We start from the raw sequence: 19,957 nt of genomic DNA, 5'->3' as shown, positions 1-19,957 counted from the left end.
CTTATCACTGGACCCCAAAGCAAAATACTAGGTGAATAATTTAATTCCATCAATAGTTGTCTTTAGGAAATAAATTTCACAAATGCAGCAAATAAGCACAATTTTAACAGAGGTTAAGTGACAGGATCAATGACATAGAGATATAATCTGAGGTAGATACAGATGTAATGCACAAGTATTTACATTCTCTTTCTTGTTTCTAAATCACAGGATTAATTAATTCCTTTATTAAATACTTTTAAGAAAATGGTGGGGGTGAAAGTAGACCTTGAGGCAGAATACTGAAATAATGTCTGTTAATAGTGCAAGTATTAATAATTTTCTCAGTCAGATATATAGCTGCATATAAAATGTAGTTGATATACTAGTTGCAGCTACATGTGCCTAGATAAGTATGTCTGCATGCTAATGAGACATACCAGATACTGCCAACTGTAGGCTTGGTTGACTGATTTTGGTAAAAAAAAAGTAGGACAAACCAAGAGCTTCTCCTTAGTATTTTGAAATAAATGGTCCTATGCTACAAATGAGGGGGAAATTGCTCTAATTTACTGAAAGGATCATATGTTCTAAAAATATTTAAATATTGACATATTAAAAATATTTTCAACCACAAAACAATACCAACATAGCAATGAAAACACATGTAATGTTAAAAAGGAAAAAACCCAGAGCATTTCCATTAAACATGAAATCTGCTACCATGTATGACAGTGACAAGGCCTTTTTCTCACTCTGCCCCTCCAACAAGAAGCTGGGAGAGGCCACAGCTGGCGCAGCTGACCCAAAATGACCAAAGGCCTTCTAAACATTTGCTCAGCAACAAAAGCTGGTGGAAGGACGAGGGGAGGAAGAGAGCACGTTCGAAGTTATAGTGTTTGTCTTTCCCAATAACTACATTGCTGTTCCATTTAATGGTTTGCCGAGTCAAGTACAGTGCTACAGTGGCAAAAGTTTCACCATTTCTTTTAGTACACATAAAAGTGCTAATAGGAAAGCTTTTAAGTTGGAGGAAAATTAATATTAACTTTTTTATTTTGAATTACAGAGTTGTTTTAGAACTGTTCTTTAGTGTTCTTTTTCATGTGATGTAAATGCAGTACTCCAAAAATGCCATACTTCCAAAAAAGCCACCGGAAGTGATCAGACTAGAAAGACATTTACGTCTGCAAATTTACACCACACAAATTCATAATATGCAAGTAAAAACCAGAATGAATGCCTTTTTCACTTCTTTGTCAGGCTACATAAGACAGTTCTTTAAAAAAAAAACAAAACAGCATTTTCAGGGATGAAAAGCACTTCTGATACCATCTGTGACATTGTGAAAAGCCATGCAATGCTACTCCAAGTGCTATAAGCAATATACACATTCCCTTCTAAATTCTAAAACTGAATTGACAAATTTGATTCAAGGAACTTTGACCAGGAATTCCTGCATCAAGCCTGTTTAAATAATACAGCAAATAATAAACATTATGTATATTAAAATTATATTCAATAATTGATTTGAAAAGCTCAAGTGATGGAAAAACTTCCATGTTCTTCAACAATGCATTTTAAACTACAAAAATAGTGTTTCATCTTAATTCCTCTAAGTTGTACCAACAGATTAACCCAGAGATCATAAGGGCATCCAATTTCCTGTCACAAATTTTATTCTGGTACTTTTATGATACTGCAAATTCTGTCTAACATTGGAAAGTAAACACATTCATATATGCAACTTGAGTCTTTACAGTTTTGTTTTCCTTTTTTTTTTTTTGATTGCTCTTTTCACAAGGTGTGTTTACATACACACATACATAAAACATAATTTTGCCACAAATCAGCACTAGAAGAAACAAATATTTTCTCTGCACTCAAGTGCTTATTTGTTGCAATCTCTTTGAATCACAAAAGAGAGAATCAGATTCTAAAAAAATAAAAAACTTAATAATTGCTCACTTTTAAAACTTAGAAAAGATTATGTTAGATATGGCCCAAGAAAGAATTTAGTTAAATTATTCTTCTGTTTCTATTTACAGGTATTTTCACTGAAGAACTGCATCTAAGTCTGCTATACCACAATTGGCATGCTTGTTTCTTCTCACAAGCTAACATACTGGGAAACATGGTTACCCCTTTAAACTTTGCTACAAACCACATAATTTCGGTGACCATGCAGATAGTAACAATATTCAAAGTCATTCCTTTTAATTAGCTTTCTGAATGGCCCTAAGTCAAGGTATTGCCTCTTAAACCTACAGCTTTTAAAAACCAAAACTGGTAACAATGACTCACACTCTCAAACTGAAGGAAAATTTTGCACTCTGTAGCTACATTTAATGACACAGAAATACTGTGGATTTATTTATGCATCTCTAAAATGATAAAAAAAGGAAGGAGAAAACATAATTCTGCCTGCACAGCTGGGAAGGATCTGCTCTTTTGGCTTTCCAAATGACCTTTCAAACTATGTAATGGAATTTTAAAAGGAGTCTCTGAGTATACAGAAAAATCAGTATAATAAGATTAAGAGTTAAGGAAAAGATAATGACAAGTTGGATTATAAAAATATGGTATTTTGGTTTAGAGTTTATCTTTGCCAAAAAATGTAATGGAAAAGAAACTGCAGTGCAATATATAAATAAGGCTCTTAGAAATAACATAAAACCTCTAAAGATATTATGAGGCAACAAGCTTCTTTTTAAGGCTAGACTTCATATCTGCAGGGATATTGTACATTACAGTGCATAAGATCAAAGTGAGAAAGCAACAGGCATCTGGGTTTTGTGCTGAAACCACAGTTCTTACATATGTATATAAAGCAAACAATCTAAACAAGAGGTAGGTGTCTGTGTTTTACGTTATGTTTTATTCTTTCCTTTAAGCTTATTTTTCGTATACACAGTCTGACACAAGTGATTACTCTGACAATGCAAAGAAAGGTTTATGAAAAAGGTATGACTTACAGTGCTGGAACTTGTCAAAAGAAGGAATAGCAGAAAAAAAGCAAATGGTGCCTACACCTAAAGTGCGGATTCAACACCAGGAAAAATATGAAAGCAGTCTCATTTTCCAAAGAAACAGAATGGCCGCTGACACCAATTGCACGTAAGCCTGCTTGGTGCTCAGTAACTTCGAAAAGGTAGGTTGTTTAAATATAAATATGAGTATAGAAGCCTAATTTTAGGCACTTTTAAAATATCCTGACCAAGGATAAAAAGGAGAACTGTTTAAAAATGTTTTGCTTTGATAGCCCTCAAAAAAGGTAGGAGGTCTGTCTAGGTAAGATGCGTGAAGCTTTCATTATGTTTAATCTTTTTGCCTTCATAACATAATGAAGAACTACTAGGTATTATATTGAAAGTGCTTTTTTTCTCCAGAATACTTGATTTTCTATTGTTCTGTTATGGTATTGAAAAAGTGAATGAAGTATCTATTTATTCTGTGCTTTCACAATAATTTAAAAGAGAATGCAGAGACAGCAGTTAAGTTTTTATTTTATGTGAGAATCTAGAAGTCAAAGATGTTTTACAAGGCCTCTTGCTTCTGAAAAGAAAGAGGTGGTATAGAGGACACTCAGTATCTTTCAGGTCAATGTCCTGCTGGTCAGCAGGTCACAGAACAGCAATTAAGTTGCCTTCAATTCCATTTTTATGAAAAGTCCTAGGGAAGATACAAAATGAAACTAAAAGACTTGGGAAGAAAAAAAACTAAGAAGAAAAAGGGCATTTATTAGAGTAAAATAATGTATGTCTGTAGAAAATAGCAAAAAGGTATTAGTTTTGTTAGGTTTCTCTTTCAAACATTTCCTGAATCCTACCACTGTAAAATAAGATAATCACCTCTTTCGTTACACCATATTGTTTGACAGGATGTGTTAAGCTGGTGTCCCTAATAACTACAGTAATACCTGCTGGTAAGGGCATGTGAACATCTGAATGTAGCCAACAAACTACTCATGACTCGTTTCTTCTCTACACATCTATATGAGAATCTTACGGATCAATTCATTTCCTTTAGTGGAGCAAAAACCAGCATGCTTCACAACAAAAGGCAGCTATAACAAGCAGCTGTGATACTTACATATAATTCCTCACAAAAGAATGAACAAAGAATGTCTTTAAAAAAAAATGTCAGTCTTCATTATTTTAAAGTATAAAATTCATACTCACATCATTTTTTCTGTTCAATTCTCTGTGGGAAAGTATGACCCAATCTGCTAGAATATTTATGTGTTTGGTAAAAAGCACTGAGGCTTCGCTTCCCAGCCAAAATGTCTTCAAAAGAACTGTCTGTGGCATGACTTGCTGATGCTGTGAATTGATCCCTTCAACCAAACTGTAAAAAAAAAAAAAAAAGGGAAAAAACCTGAAGCTTTATGCTACTTTTTTACTACAGTTACCAGACAGAAACCTTGTCTTCTGTCAAAACACACACAGGTTTGGCAATTTTTAAATATGGAAAGATCAGACACAGTTTCTGAATAATAGGTACCATAATGACGACTATTACTGTTAGATTGGGGGAATATTGTGCCAATATTTACATAAAGTAAAGGGTACCTTTACTATATAAAGGCAGAGAAAAACCAAGACTTCTTTTATACTTCATAAACCAAGGAAAGACAATTGTCTCCCTAAGATAATAGGAAGATAAGTTAATTGAATGTAAAAAAAAAAAAACCAACATAAAAATCAGTATGTTCAAAATGCTGCTTGTCTACCTTAAAGGATGAATACTGAAGCACTGCAAAGCTAAAAATACAACATGAGCAAAATTAAGTGCTTACAGAAACTTGTAATATAGTGAAATAACAGGCTCGGAAAAGTAAGAGGCCTTAAAATATGATTAGAAAATGTCTATACAAATTACAATAAACAAACTAAGAACTGAGAAATATAAAAGGAAATGCTAACCTGCCATCTTTGTAGAACAGTATCTTATTAGGGATATACAAAAATCAGGATATAAGCTGCTGTAGGTAAGGAAATGCATGTGAAATTGTGAAAAATAAGAAAGTATTATCCTACAAACCTCACCTTTTTTTCAGAAACTCTACTTCAGCTTTTACTAAATCAAAGAAAAACTTCAATAATGTTTTGTGAACTATCTTCTGTTCATCTCCTCTCCCTGAAACCGGTTCAACATGACAAATGGTTTTGCAGTAAAGGCAAGACCTGAAAAATAAAACCCAAAAAATCCATTTGTATGACAGCAATCATAGTCTGATCTAGTGGCAAAAAAGTCAGCTTTGAATTTTGACTGTTTTGACAAGGAAATAGCTTGCTCCCCAGCAACATTCAACATTTTAAAGCCTAATTTTTTGGTTTAAAAGCTCTTTTCAGAAAAACAAAACAAAACAAAAAACATCTTTGTGACTGAGTTTCTGTGCTCCAGATTAAGATTTTGTATTATAGTGTAAACTAAATAATTTCCACTGTATTTCATTTTTCTGTCTCTACTCGAGTTATTGTACAATTACTATGTTTAACAGAACATCTTTAAAATCCTTTAAATACAAGAGAATCTTGTAATATTCTATAGCCATTGTAACATTTGCAACATCCTACAAACTTTAGTTCAGATAACAGTTCACACATACCATTTGACAGGACTACAGACTGTCAAGTATGATGGAGATAATTCTTCAGTAACATGCAAACACATTTTTTAGCTAGAATTTTGAGTACTAGCACCACCAGGTATACAACTGCTGGGTCTTGGCATTCAGCAGTAAGTACTAAAAGACAAAATACTTCATCTAAAAGACATATTCTTTTCCATTACATGTGACGTGTTCCTAATAAAAACTATTAAATGTCCAATTATAGTGATTCAATGCCCTTCAAGACATGCTTACAATCATATACGCTCATATATGCGTAATCACAGTTGGATCAATGTATTTAAATGTTAGTTAAGATTTTATGACAGCAATAAAAAGAGGTATAGTTTCTCTTCCAAATGAACAGAATAATTAAATTCAATTGGTCCAAATTCCAAAAAATGAGTTCTTAAGATAAAGCAGATACTAACTACCCAAACAACTCCTATGTACTGTCTTGCATTTGTAGAGGTATAAGATATAATCAGACTTCTCAATAAGATGGTGGAGGTTATAATTAAAATCAAAATCAAAATACAACATGAAACTTCATGTTTGGTAAGATAAAGCTTGAATTTTCTTTGTAACTGCAGATATGTGTGTGTATCTATATACATACATTCCACGTTAGCAACAATACATAGATTATTATAACCTGTGGAGAGCATAAAAAATAAAATATTTTTTAAAAAGGAAGAAGGCTAAGAAAATGTACAACTTTTTCTTTCAAAAAAAAAAATCTATCTGACTGTGAGCTAACACTTTGTGAAATATTAAGTGAAATGTCCAAATCTGTTACAATTCTAGACTTTCATGTGCAGTTAACTTGTTCTGTTGAAAACGTGACTTTGATGCAACAGAATGCCAATTCTCCTCCACTGTCCCCGAGTCTGGAGTAACATAACAACTATTGCACCCAGCATCTCATTAAACTTTCTTACCTTACAAGCATCTCTATGAAAGACCATGTACCTTTCTTACAGATAGGACACTGAAGAAGATCCAGATAATACTTTAACATAGACAGGGACTTCCAGGGAGGATCATGTTGGAGAATAAGGTACAAAATGTGACAAAGTTTGGCAAAAAATATTGCATCGATATTTCCCTGTAATAAAATGAGAAAATAGTAATGGCTCCATACCAGCCAAAGATCCATACTCACTAAGAGTTTATTCATTTTCTTTATTCTTTACAATACCAAAAAACTGTATTTAATCACTGAAGTAACATGTAATTTAATGCATAACTGTAAGTAGAAAAACTCATAGTTTAAAAAAAAAAAAATGAAGGAAAAAGAACTTGCTTTAGAGTGATATTCCAGCTGAATGCACTGTTAGAACAAACCTTCTCAATTGATGTCTCTACCTGTGGCCTACTAGCATACTGCTGTTTCTAAATGTAAAAAAAATATTTGTGGCCAAGCCTTACACAATACTTAGAGCACTACGTTCATATGGCTTGCAAATAAATACTACTAAAAAAAAAAAATCTTTAAGTATTAAATTCTTTTTCTTTTTTGGTAACACAAGCACATTGATGAACACAAAGAGAACACAGAACACATCGCTAAAAACTACTAAACACAATGTCAGGAGCAAAGATCATACTACTTCCATTTATTGCTTTAATTTTGAAAATACTTCAGTTTTCAGCTCTCACCAGTAGGAAATATTCTAGAAGAGAATGAAGAAGTTGCACAGGAGGTATACGGTACTTCTGACCAGCAGCAAGTTCTGTGATTACATCAGCAAATAAATGCTCTTCCACTAATCCTTGAAGTATATACCAACTGTGTCTGGACAAATCAGTACTTTTAACCTAGAAATGAGACATCTTTGTAAATAAAATAACAGCTTAAATAAAAAACACCCCTTAACTAACTAACAGGAAATGCATCAATGCATCAACCAACAGGAAATTTCTAAGTAAAATGTTGGTAATATATGTCCTGGTTCTGGTCAGGACAAGGGTAATTTTTTCATTTTTGCAGTAGCCAGGAGCAGGCACGGCTAAGACACAGAGGTTATTCTGGAAGTTATTCTCATGTTACTGCCAGGGGCAGGGGAAAGGGACTTTGGCTTCTGAGAAGAAGGTTGTTCCGAGAAAATGCAGCAGGGGGAGCTGTCCAGTAGTTTATTGTTGCGGGTTTTCCATATGAATCCTTTTTTCTTATACCTTTTGTTATTAATATTGTTGCTCTTACTGTTCATTTTCTTACATCATTGCTGTTTCCAGTAAATTGTTCTTATCTCAACCCATGATCTTTGCCTTTTGTGTCTCCAGCTGGTGAGGAGGGAGAGGAAGTGGCACATGATTTTAGTGGGTGTACTAAATTGGAGAATATAATTCCTAAACCACAAAAACGAAACAGGAAAGATTACAAACTAAACTAGAAAAATTACTTATTGTCTGGTCCAATCTAGATCATTTTGTTCTAGAAAGGCCTTCCCTCTTCCTGAACTAGGCTTTCATTGAAAATACAGTAGGTTTCAGAATGTGCTTCTCTTCTTAGATCAGATTGCATCTGTGCTTTTAAAAACCAAATTACAGTCCACACATTCGATAAATTGTGTATAATTTATTCTGGACAGGTATGAAAAGGAGTTTTAGTATTTCCAAAAGTGCACAGTACATCCCACAACATATGGCTGAAGCAGTAAGATAGTGAGTACCATGGAACAGCTAAGAAAGTCAGAGAAAAGTGTAAAACCATGAGATACATAATTTATGTGTACACATTATAAAACCATAAACAATATAACTGTTTTATCTCCCTAGTTCTTCTATTCCCATATAGAACGTCAGAGAAGCATCTAACACTACAGATTGCACAGGTAGTAACCCCAGTGGATTTCAAAACTCTGAAGATCTTAATGGCACAGGGCTTCCTGCTTGTTCTCTGCCACTCACGACAGCAAAGCACTTAACTTTGCAGGCTTTCAAAGAACCCACACAGATATAATAGCTTTCATGAGATGCTGTACCTGCTCTGCAATTTCCCTGTTACCATCTGTACTTTCAGCTTTCCAAAACCCACAAATAATGCTATTGAAGACCTCAGCTACATTGCTATTTATACCTTTCCTCTAGTTCAGGTTCAAGCCAAAGCTGACACACAAATTAGTTGCAGAGATATTACCAATCAAAGCACAGCTTCCCTATACCAAATAACTTCTCTTTTGAAATCCTGCTTTTTCATTTGACCGCACAGCCCGAGGCTCTGGTAAATTCAAAGGAACTTGGATAAGGAGTGAAAACTGAAGAATCTGACTAAGATGACTGATTGGACTGCTGGGAATTAAATAGTTACATAAATGTATTGTTGCTTTAGTCCCTGACAACTTGTAGACTTTAGGATCTCTGCCAAAAATCCTGTCTTTTCATGTACATTAGATAAAGTTACTCAAGACATAAAATCACAGAATCATAGTTTAGGTTGGGAAAGAACTCTAACGCACTCAGTCCAATCATTAATGCAGCACCACCAATTCCACCAGCAAACCATGTTCCTAAGTGCCACATCTACACATTTTCTAAATCCCTCCAGGGATGATTACTCCATTACTGCCCTGGACATCCTGTTCCAGTGCTTGACAACGCTTTTGGGGAAGAAATTTTCCTATTATCCAATCTAAACATCCTGCCAATTGTTTTAAAGCTGGTTAAAATTTTAAATTAACATGGACTTTGAGTCCAGTTGTGGATTTGAAGTCTACTATACTGCTATTGGATAGCTTCCAAAAATGTTCCAGTAATAAGCTAAAAACATTTGGGGTTCTGGTCAAACATAAAAAAGATTCAGAACGAAATTATAACCATGATTATATCACAGCTAAAGTCTCAGTGAGTGAACTCCACCTTAGCATTAGATATTTAGTTTCTCTGTAAATGCTTCATTTCTAATTCCTAATGCATGCATTATTATATGAACAATAAATAAAGATGCTTACCTATACAATTTTCTTTTAATCAAGGTTTTGTACATCTGGTGTTTGCAACTCACATTTACTTCAATGTTTTCATTCATATATGCACCATTAAAACCTGCACTAAAATTTCCTTTGGAAATAATGGTTGCATTGATACTTTTGTAATGTTAGTTAACCATAAACTGTTTAATGACAATCAAAGAACAACTTCTTTGATGCCTGGATGTGAAAGATGACTCCATATATTGTGCAAGTACAAGCACATTGCTACTGGCCTGCATCTGGTTGATTGCACCAGCATGCAGCTTTTTATATTGTGACTGAAACCTTTATCTCTTGAAAATTCTGGTACTAGAAGAAACAACAACATTGATGTACTATTTTGAAAGTACACTAAAACAAAAACGTTTTGGAAACAGTGTGAGGCCTTTAGCATCGCATTCAAGACAATGAGGAACTGGAGAACTGGCTTTTGGTATATTTCTAAGAGGTAAAGAAGGATGGTACACAACTGAGGCAACAATTTTTTTCAGTATCAGGAGACAGCTGCTATCAAAGAGACTGAATAGTCAATAAGCTGTACAAAGTTCTACTGGCTTGCGTTCTGACTAATGAGGAATCAGCAGTATCTTGTGAAGCACTGCTGGTACAATCATTAACACTTTGAGCAGAAACAAATGAAAAATTAAGGTCCACACACAATAAGTTGTGTTTTACTTTGCATAACATGGAAGAAAAGCTGACAAAAGAGAGATAAATATTTTGGGGATGACGATAGATAACAGAGCACTTAGCTGAGTTAAGCCTTCCTAGCAGTTGCGAACTGAGATGATGGAATATAGTAGGTAGTTCTAACATGTGAATTTAGTCTGTAGGTTTGATTTTACTTCATTAGTATTATTGGAAATGTTTATTGGAGTTATTTATAAAAGCCATAAATATGGCTTTTTATACTGCCTATAAAAGTCCAATATCAGATGCAAAATCTACCAATGAATATTCCACAAAGCAGTAAAAGACAGCAATAGGTCACACATAAGAAAAGTACTACAATTAGTCTTAAAATTTCCAAACAAAAAAATGTATTATTCTAAAGAATACAGAAAACCAATTCTGGTGTACAAGAAAGATAAATTTTTTATCCCATTCTTCAACAAACTAAACACTAAGGTTAAATTTCAATGCAAATCTGTTCAGGAGCAGAAATGCACACAGCATTTTGCTGCTCAGTGGTGGTGTTGGACCATGACAAAGCATTGTAGTGCTCATGTTTTAAAAGTATTTTTCTCCTCCCTTCCTTATTGTGTCAATAAAAAGAAATCAGAAAAAAAAGAGATTTGCAGTAACTATTCATGTAGAAACGCTCATAAAGATATCAAATTTTCAGCTACCAAGAAATATAAGAAGTTAATAGATGCTTCAAGTATTTCCATTTTTAACTAATAGAAGTTACCATAAAAAGTACACTACTACTAGCTCATGGTTACTATGTAGAATGCTTTTTGAGTACTAAGAAGCAATGTTTCAACATGTTTAAAGGTTTATTCTTAGAGATAGAAAAGGCAAAATTTATTTTCTTCAAATCTATATAACAAAGACTTAACAAAACCTATTGCTGATTTGTACCTGATTTATGGCATATATTTGGCTTACTGGAAATAAAAAAGAGAAATTAAATAGTCTAAAAAAAGAAATTAAGTCAAAGTAATTATGAAACAAGATTGAAAAACAAAGTATTCTACTTGCAATCTGTGCTTCAGTTAACCCTGAAACCCACATGATGGTGCTTCAGGCATGTGCTGAAAGAACAACTACTGCTTCTTTCTACAGTGAAACAACCTTTGGCTAAAATCTGTCCCTACTAGCAAAAACTGTGGTGAGCACTGCTAAAAGTTGTGTACACTTTCACTTTATTGCCACTGCATAAATACCATGCTTGGATAATTTAAATGCTCTAAATCACAGTAGGGCATCTTTGCTTCTTTTTTTTCTATATTAATAGGTAAAGTTCTCTTAACTAGCAGAATTAAAGGGCTAAATTAACATGGACAGTACTGAAAGTATTGCAAGAACAAACAACATTCAACATCCAATGATGCTCTTTAATGCTTCAATACTTTTATTAGAGTTCTGGATAACAAAAAAATTTTTAAAATGTTTCTTTGATAGCTAATTTTACAATGAAAGTATGTTTGCCTAACTTCATAACAAAATTCCATATATGCAACATGCCCTCCTTATCAGAATTCTTACCTGTGGATTGCATTTGTTCAGCTGGTCTGTTTGAGCAAACCTGTGGATAACAGTCTGTAAAACAGGATAAAGTCAATCTACACACTGGAAATCAGTCAACATATTCAATAAATACTATATAAAACTCCCCAAACAACAACTTTTATTAAGCATCGTTCAAGCACAGCATTTAACATAGCAATCTATTTATATTTGTCTTTTTAATATTTGGATGCTAAAATTACAAAATAGAGGATTAGTGACCCAAAAGGAATAAAATATGGCAATTTTTTCTTCCATTTTTTCCCTGTTATTGCCTATTTGTTGTTATGTGGTTGCTATGAAATGACATTGTTCCTAGATTAAACCTTAAACACTGAGTGTTTGGATTCCTCTTGCAGGTAACCTATAATGTAAAGATATGGCAGTAGATGCAAGAGCATGTTACTATTATTGCTATATTTAGTTATCATCTAGTGTTACAACCTTACCAAAAGATGTTACAAAACAGTCTTTAGGAGAGACCATCTTTGGGATTACCATTACCCCATCTGCACATTGCTACATAATGTGTAGTACATATCTACTATATAAATATTTGAACAAGTGCAGTTGCTATGTGTAATATACATGAAAAGTCAACAAGAAATTTATTTTTTAAATGTCTGGGAGGGTATAGCCTTGATGAAATGTCACCTATAGAAGATGTAGCATTTGAAGCTGCACAGATTGAAGCAGTATGAGTGTTCTATTTGCTGATTTTGTTTAAAAATTGCATACCTTGAGGACTTAAAAATTCTAATTCTTTTGCTACTAAGAATGTACAGTACTTCATGTAAACAAGCTCCTACAAAAGTACTTACACACCACCACCTGCATCACTGTCACTTAATATATCCTAACTCAGAGTAATTAGTTGGTTTTTTTCTAGATATGAAATAGTGGTTTTAATTACTAATGTAGCACTCTTATCAGGATTAGATATGGGGCAATATAGAACCAAAGCAGTGCATTAGCTCTATTTTTGATTTATGAGAAAAAAACATTCATATAAATCAACAAAATACCAGCTCTACGATATGACTGGTTTGAAAAAATAACAGGAAAGTCACAGAAACACTGTAACTCAATGTTGTTGAACATTTGCTACTATTTATCTCATATATTACACCAAGATTTCAAGTAGTTCACCTTGTCTTCTACACAGCCATGTCAACCAATTACCATTACTAAATTATAATTTAACTAATGGTAGATATAGCAAATATAGCATTATTAAACATTGCAGGTTGAAAGGCAGTATTACTATTTCAAAAGGTTTTAAACTACCTGCTTTATTAGCTCAGTACTATAATGAAAGATATAGTCAATAATATCCATTTTATGCTAAGAAAGCATTAACTGTTACTTACCACTGCAAAATACATATGTTTTATAATGGCGTTTTTCATTTTAGTAAGTTGCATTTTAGACATGACTTGGTCCGTTTGTTGTGCAGACAGCAAATAGTTCATTTGGATATCTTCAGTATTTTGTATTTCATTCTGTGCAGAGCAAAAAAAAAAATACTTTCTTTGTTTCAAAGCTAATCGTCTAACTGACTTTTATGTGCTAAGTCTATCTATATGTTGAATTGTAAACCCTTCTGAGCCTATGTATGTTTATACAATTGTTTAAGGGTCTACATCATGTGCCAGATAAACAGCGGGGGGTTTGGAAACCAACCACTGATGCTGTAGGAAGCTGCAGATAAGAACTATCATTGTAACCTTCCCCATATTTATTTTTCCTAACTGACTTTTAACTCAGTCACAATCCCTGTGGCTGAAGCGAGAGCTGTGTTTCCATAATGGATTCTGTCTCAGTACTTTTCAAAAACTAAAGTCCATTTTCAGCTAGTCAAAAATGTAGTAAGGATTTTTAAAGACATTTTTTCTGCAATTAGTCTATTTATTTTATATAGACCACTATGATGAAATCTTTTCAGTTCTTGCCTATAAACCTGAAATAAAACAGTAATTTAAAATTTAAAAGGGTTTTTTTTTATTTTTTTGGGTGGTTGTTGTTTGATTGGGGTTTTTTTGTAATTTTGTTTGTTTAAATAATTTACTCTCTGAGTCCAGCTATCATTTCCAGGTATTTCTTCAGTACAGAAAATGAGAAAATATTTCTCAAATTGGTTTCCAACTCATTCTGAAAAGACTCTGAGTGACACCACAAGATAATTTTTGTTAGTGAAAAATAGCTACAAAAATATTTAAAATTTACTTCATGGATTAAGAACAATACATTTCAGTAAGAGTGTCAATGTATGCTTTCCTTCAAAGATATAGAGATTAGGATTACAACACCATTTTTATTTTAAGTTAATACACATGCAACTACAAAAACAGACACCTCTTGCAGTGTGATGAGTTAAGATATAGATGAAGTGTTCCCTTGGTCATACAATGATGGCCATTTTTTACTGTGACCAGGTGTGGAAGGCTTGGTGTAGCCTGCCCACTGATCCAAACATCTAAATCCGATGGACAAATCAAGTATGGGAAACATGGGAAATAACAGTATGCAAAAACCCACAGAAGTGTATGCAATGACAAGATCCAAGCAGTTTATGCTTCTAAGTTTTAAAACTAAAGTTTCAAAAGTTGCATATCTCATCCTATTTTCAGATTTTCCCTTAAATGTATAGTTCCAAACAAACGTATTTGGCATGTGCATAACTGTATTTCTAAACAAACACTGAGTTGGTTGCACATTTAGAAGATGAAGTATTTTTGGTAAAGAGTATAAACAGCTTTCGACGAGGCTGGGATAACTGAACTTTGATGCATTAACTAGTCTTTACTTCTTATGGCACTTCAAGCACATTATTTTCAATGTGCTCATAAAAATACTTACATTCAAACAATTTATGTACAATCATGGCAAAAATTTATGAACTCCAGCATGCATCCAACAAAGCAATTAAAGTCACTGTTTGAGACTAGCTCCCTAAAATCATGCATGTGTTCTAATATCCTAAACCAATAAATATGACACCTTGCAGAATCAAATCATCAATGACAATCCCACAGAGTATTTTAACAGTAGTTACTAGGCTGAGATAATAAGAACAGATACTGAAATATAAACATGAAGCAAAGACTTGGATAAAAAAAATTCACACTGAGAATATCTGAACAACAGTGCAGTTCCCCTGAAAAGAAGAAAATAATAATGCTATTTTGCTGAATTCATCATCTGGACACATATATGGATGTTTAGGGGAGGAAGAGGATTTATGTTTGCTAGAAGTAGCAGTCAAAAAGCACGAATACAAATTTACAAAGCTGGAAAAATCAAATGAATTATATGCCAAGTACTTCTGGGACAAAGAGAAAAGAGTGTGTCCATAATGTTCTTTGATAAAGCCTAATACATTTGGACAACTGCTGTGATTTGACTGCCTATGTTTTATTCTTTTCCTTTTAAGAGACTAGGAGGCTTAGCAGTTTTCTCAGTTCTTCAGATTCACTTAAACAGAAAACCAATGTTCTCTTGGCCTCTGAGGTGAGTTATTTTTACGAAATTCAGGAAAAAAAGGTTATGTGCAAGTTAACAGACTGGTTAAGATGGAAAGCTGTCATCAGATGTGGGAGGAATTCAGGGTGCATAGCAAGAAACACTTGATTTTGATAGAGATCAATAAAAGGTGAAGTAGTCATAAAAACCTGACACTCATTCATCTGTTAATGTAAATGACTATCTTAGCTGAAAGGTTTAAATGAGAACAGTTTCCCTGAACAAGTTTCATTAAGAGAGTAAGCACTAGAGTAAGAGCCCACATTGATGTGTTTTATTCAGGGTGTAAACATTAAGACCTTCCAACCTTCTTCTCGCCCTTCTGTAACAGCTTTATTACAGGGAGCACAAAGTATTTTGATCTGAAGAATCCAAAGGGTTTTCAAATAGTAACAAACATAGTTTTAGCTCTTACTTGCTTGCAAAGGTAATATTTTCAATTAGCAGTTGAATAAAGTCACCCCAGAGTCTGAGGAACTACCATACTAAAAGAATATTCTGAGGCCTTTGAGTAGTTCCAGATCAAAATACTAGGAAGTTCTGAACAGTGCACCTGGTAAGCAAACAATTATGAATCATTGGGTATCTCTCTTAAAGGAAATAGTAACAAAAAATTCTGCTGAATTCCACACTGGCCCAGGACCACGTCCAGATAGCATCCTATTACAGTGTTCCATCACCCTTACAGTAACAAGTGGTTCCTGACTTTCAGACAGAACCTCCAGTGCTTCTGTTTATACTCATTGCCTCTTGTCCTGTCAAAGGCCACCACGGCCCAGCTCTGTCTACTTTGCACCCTCCCTTCAGGTATTTGTATACATTCATAAGCTTTCATGCCTCTTGGATACACAGTTTCAGCATCAGAAAGTTGTCTTACCTTTAATCAAATTACAAAACTTTCAGGCTGATCATATACCTCTCTATTATTAACACTGCATTGTTTATAGTAATCAGTAAAATAATTTACTCACCTCAAAAAGGTAGTGTCCTAGATATTGCAAAGGGTAGTACTGAGCTTCTGAGAGACATTTTTTGTTTTGCATAGGACAAAAGTCATTATTGATGAATATATGAGTTACACTGTGCTCTGCATCATGAGATGAACATATGGTTGCCTTTCCAGCTTGAAGAACTCTAAAGAAACATATTTGGAAAGATGTATTTACTCCATTATATTAATACTGCCTAAAGCTACAATATAGTTTACAAACTACAAGCATGAAAGTGTAACTGAATAAGGCATGTATGTACGTATGGCACTTCACAAACTTTATTAGAAAGATAAAAGGGCACTTAATAGCCTTCAGAAAACTAAATAACCCACTTAACAAGACATCTTTCTCCTCACAATTTAATACTATTAATTAAAATCAATATACACCTCCTACCTATCTGATAGAAAGCTTCACCTGTGCACTTTTTCAGATATCAAATTTGATGACAGCAGCTATACTTTTTTGCATTATCTCCCCCAAAATGATACAGTCTTTCAATTAAATCTTCCTATAAATTAAGCAGTTTACAAAAAAATGAACACTGCTTTTCTGAACTGTAATATGATATTTTCATAATACAAATAATACATTTCCATAACACATTTACAGCATTGGCGCTGTCCAGTATCATATATAGAGAAGAGATTTGTTTGTCTTTGGGACACCATTACATAGAATTTTCCCAGGGACAATTTCCAGAGCTGTACTACTGCAAGTACTCCAATGTTTTAGAAAAGATGCCAGACAAAAAAAAATGCTGGAAAAAATAAGGTCTTGTGACATTCTGGATATATGTTTCATTTTTTATAATCCAGGTATGTAAAAAGAAAAGGCTGCTGATCTCACACACTTACCCATCCAACAGCTAGGCACTAAAAGCAAGAAGAGCATAGAAAGAGGAAAAAAGGCACAGTATTGTTAAATATTAGAGAAAAATTGGTCTTTCTCCAAAGCTATAGTGGCCTTTATGACTGAAAAGAGTATTTGCTGAAGACAAAAAACATCCACCTGTCAGTTTTTCCTGACTGAGTAAAAGGATTCCCATGTTGAGTGTATGGGAAACAGTCTGGAAAAAAAAGGCATCTTCCACAAAACTGCTTGTTCACCTCTCTTGCTGATGTAGTTCCCATAAAAGGTTATTTCTATTGCAAACAGACGGTTGCGCAAGACACCATTTCAACAGTGTTATCGTGAAGATCTGCATAAGCAGTTTTTATGGAAAAAGAAGCAGCATTTTTCACAAGCGTGGCAGGACATAATAAACTCTTCCACTCAGCCAGGAAAATAGCACACTTAGAATGCATTCCGTTGGCAAAATCAAAAGATGGTAACTTCAGCTACACCTCACTTCGTCTCTATGAACTAGAAAGAGACAGGCACCTGTGACGTAGCATACAGCCCTGTACTATGATTCACCAAACTGCACTTCCCTTTTTGCCTGTGCATCTGTGGCATGCCTAGACCTGAGCATTCCTAACTAACTGGGATGTCAAGAGAGAGCAGGACAGTTTTTGATTGAATGGAAAGCTCTAAAACAGTGTCAGGAGACATTTCTTTTACTGCACCAGATATAAATATTACTTAAATATGCTCTACTTGTACTTCTGTGCGGTATTTAAATGAATGAATCCAAATGTGTAAGAAGAGTATGGAAAAGAAAAACACAGCCCTAGAATTCTCGCACTTCAATCGTTTCCCTTTCCTCTGCTTTTCATTTTGTCCTTCCCTTCCAAACTATATGTATTTACAACATATCAGAAACATCTGATAAGCACAAATTAGATCTTCAGAACTACAAGAAGCTGTTACACAGATGTGACACAAAGATTGATCAGGTCAGTAACAGTGTGGCCCAGATGCTTAAGACATGATCTTGGGTCACCCAGCTGAGTGAAATAAGGTGTCCTATTCCAGCTACTATTTGAATCTAACACCCACACAAAATAAACACTCATAAAAACTGTAAGTCTATATTTCTTGCCTCATGAAGAAGTTTCTCTTAGCAGCTTACTTGATAAAAACATACACAAATGCACATTATTTTTGACACTATACTAAAAGAAAGCAAGAAAAGCAGTGATGTTACAGATTTAAATATATGGAAATATATTAATGAAAATAATTCAGAGTTTGGAGAGCTGAGGTTATTATGGGCCAAATTAACTGGGATGGAAGAACAAAAATATGTTCAACCATACAATAAGTGCTCTATTGTGCATTACTTAAGCTTTAAGACATACACTCCTACCTTCTAATAGATGCCATTCGTTTATCACCTTCCTTAACAGGAAGGACAACTTTCCATCTGTGGAAGGCCCCTGGAGCACTAGAGAAAGTCAGTTCTTCGCGCCATCTTTTAGGTGCAGATTGCATTTGAGGTGAATAATGGGTGTCTTTTTCAATTTCATATCCCCATTCGTACGTTGTTTCATCAAGCCATCTGCCACTTTCAGCACTATTAATTATGTACTCCTTAGTTAGTACCCACTTTCCTAAAAAGCAAATGAACTGTCAACCACAAGAGATTTTTTTTGTGCAGACAAATAGCAATCAGCTGAAGAACTAATATAAAATTAACTTAAACCTTTCTTGTGCAAATAAAAGCTGAAATTATGAGTACCATTTTAAAAACTTCTTCCTGTTACAAGAGTTCTCCACTTCAGACTTTAGAATCAAAAGTCTCACAATGCCACTGAAAATGATCATTCTGTTTTCTTTTACCAATGAAGTGCCTTTTTACCCTTCCTAGATAAAATAATTGTCTATCTCCTCAAAAATCTCCAAATACATCTTTTCAGCTTCCCAGATTTTGTTCTTATGAATTCCACAGAACCTTGGCAAACACTTTATTTTTAATACCATTTGACACTTACACAGATATACTAAAATGAAGAAATATTTTACTACCAATGATTTAAAAGAAGAAATAAACTTTTAGCATGTAAGCTCTTTCTCACATATATTCTCAAAATTACTTGCACTGCTAGTGTAGTGAATATCAATATTTGGGGAACACAGTTTTAGACTTTTTTCTTTTCCCTTTCTTCTTTTCACATCCTTTTCTCTCATCCCTTGGCTCCACCTCCTCCGCCTCTCCTCTTTCATCTTCTGCATGTATGCTTTTGATACAGTATGTAATGATCTTCCCCTTTTCTCTGTCTCTCTCTTCTTACAGGTTCAGGTCAAGAGCAGCGGTTAGTATCCTGCTCTTGTATTGAAACACTACCTACAGAAGACACTGTAAGAGAAATTGACTTGAATTGCGAGAACCTAATTGGTTTCACAGAACAGCAGGGTTGACTGGCAAAATGTCTCAGTGCCGGAGCACAGATGGTACTTTTACAAAACCTAGCATAGGTACCAGTAGACTTATGACTGGAAAAGGTATGTTGTGCACAACCTGCATGTTAAAACCATTTCTACTTGAAATTTCCATGTCAAAACTTCTGTCAGCACAACAACTGGCATCCTTTAGTATTACTGTTCAACCCTACAGTGTTCTAAATGTGTTTAAACATTATCTTTCTTCATTACTTGCAGTAGGAATGAATACACTGTCTCTGACATCAAGAGTAAGACCAATGATTATGCAAAAATGGCACCTCTTCAAGATTAAAAACTGCTAGATGTTATTGTGGAAG

General features: G+C 34.1%; 1 protein-coding gene across 2 annotated transcripts in view; it reads right to left on the bottom strand.

Moving 5' to 3' along the window:
• SLF1 (SMC5-SMC6 complex localization factor 1) overlaps positions 1–19,957 on the bottom strand; it is a 35,059-nt gene that overhangs the window by 12,887 nt on the left and 2,215 nt on the right. Inside the window, exons 4-11 of one of the 2 annotated variants that reach the window (XM_018086048.2) lie at positions 18,565–18,808; positions 16,293–16,455; positions 13,170–13,301; positions 11,779–11,832; positions 7,256–7,414; positions 6,535–6,701; positions 5,028–5,165; positions 4,161–4,326 (exon numbers count right to left, since the gene is read on the bottom strand). In XM_018086048.2, the coding sequence (XP_017941537.2) occupies positions 4,161–4,326; positions 5,028–5,165; positions 6,535–6,701; positions 7,256–7,414; positions 11,779–11,832; positions 13,170–13,301; positions 16,293–16,455; positions 18,565–18,808 (1,223 nt within the window). The remainder of the gene's footprint in view (positions 1–4,160; positions 4,327–5,027; positions 5,166–6,534; positions 6,702–7,255; positions 7,415–11,778; positions 11,833–13,169; positions 13,302–16,292; positions 16,456–18,564; positions 18,809–19,957) is intronic. The other variant, XM_018086049.2, reaches the window with a different exon arrangement.

This window comes from Manacus vitellinus, unplaced genomic scaffold (assembly GCF_001715985.3).
Source record: "Manacus vitellinus isolate BGI_N305 unplaced genomic scaffold, ASM171598v3 scaffold_9_pilon, whole genome shotgun sequence".
In the NCBI taxonomy this organism is placed as follows: Eukaryota; Metazoa; Chordata; class Aves; order Passeriformes; family Pipridae; genus Manacus; species Manacus vitellinus.
The sequence above is the reverse complement of the archived record's forward strand: the minus strand, read 5'-3'. Positions and strand labels throughout refer to the sequence as shown.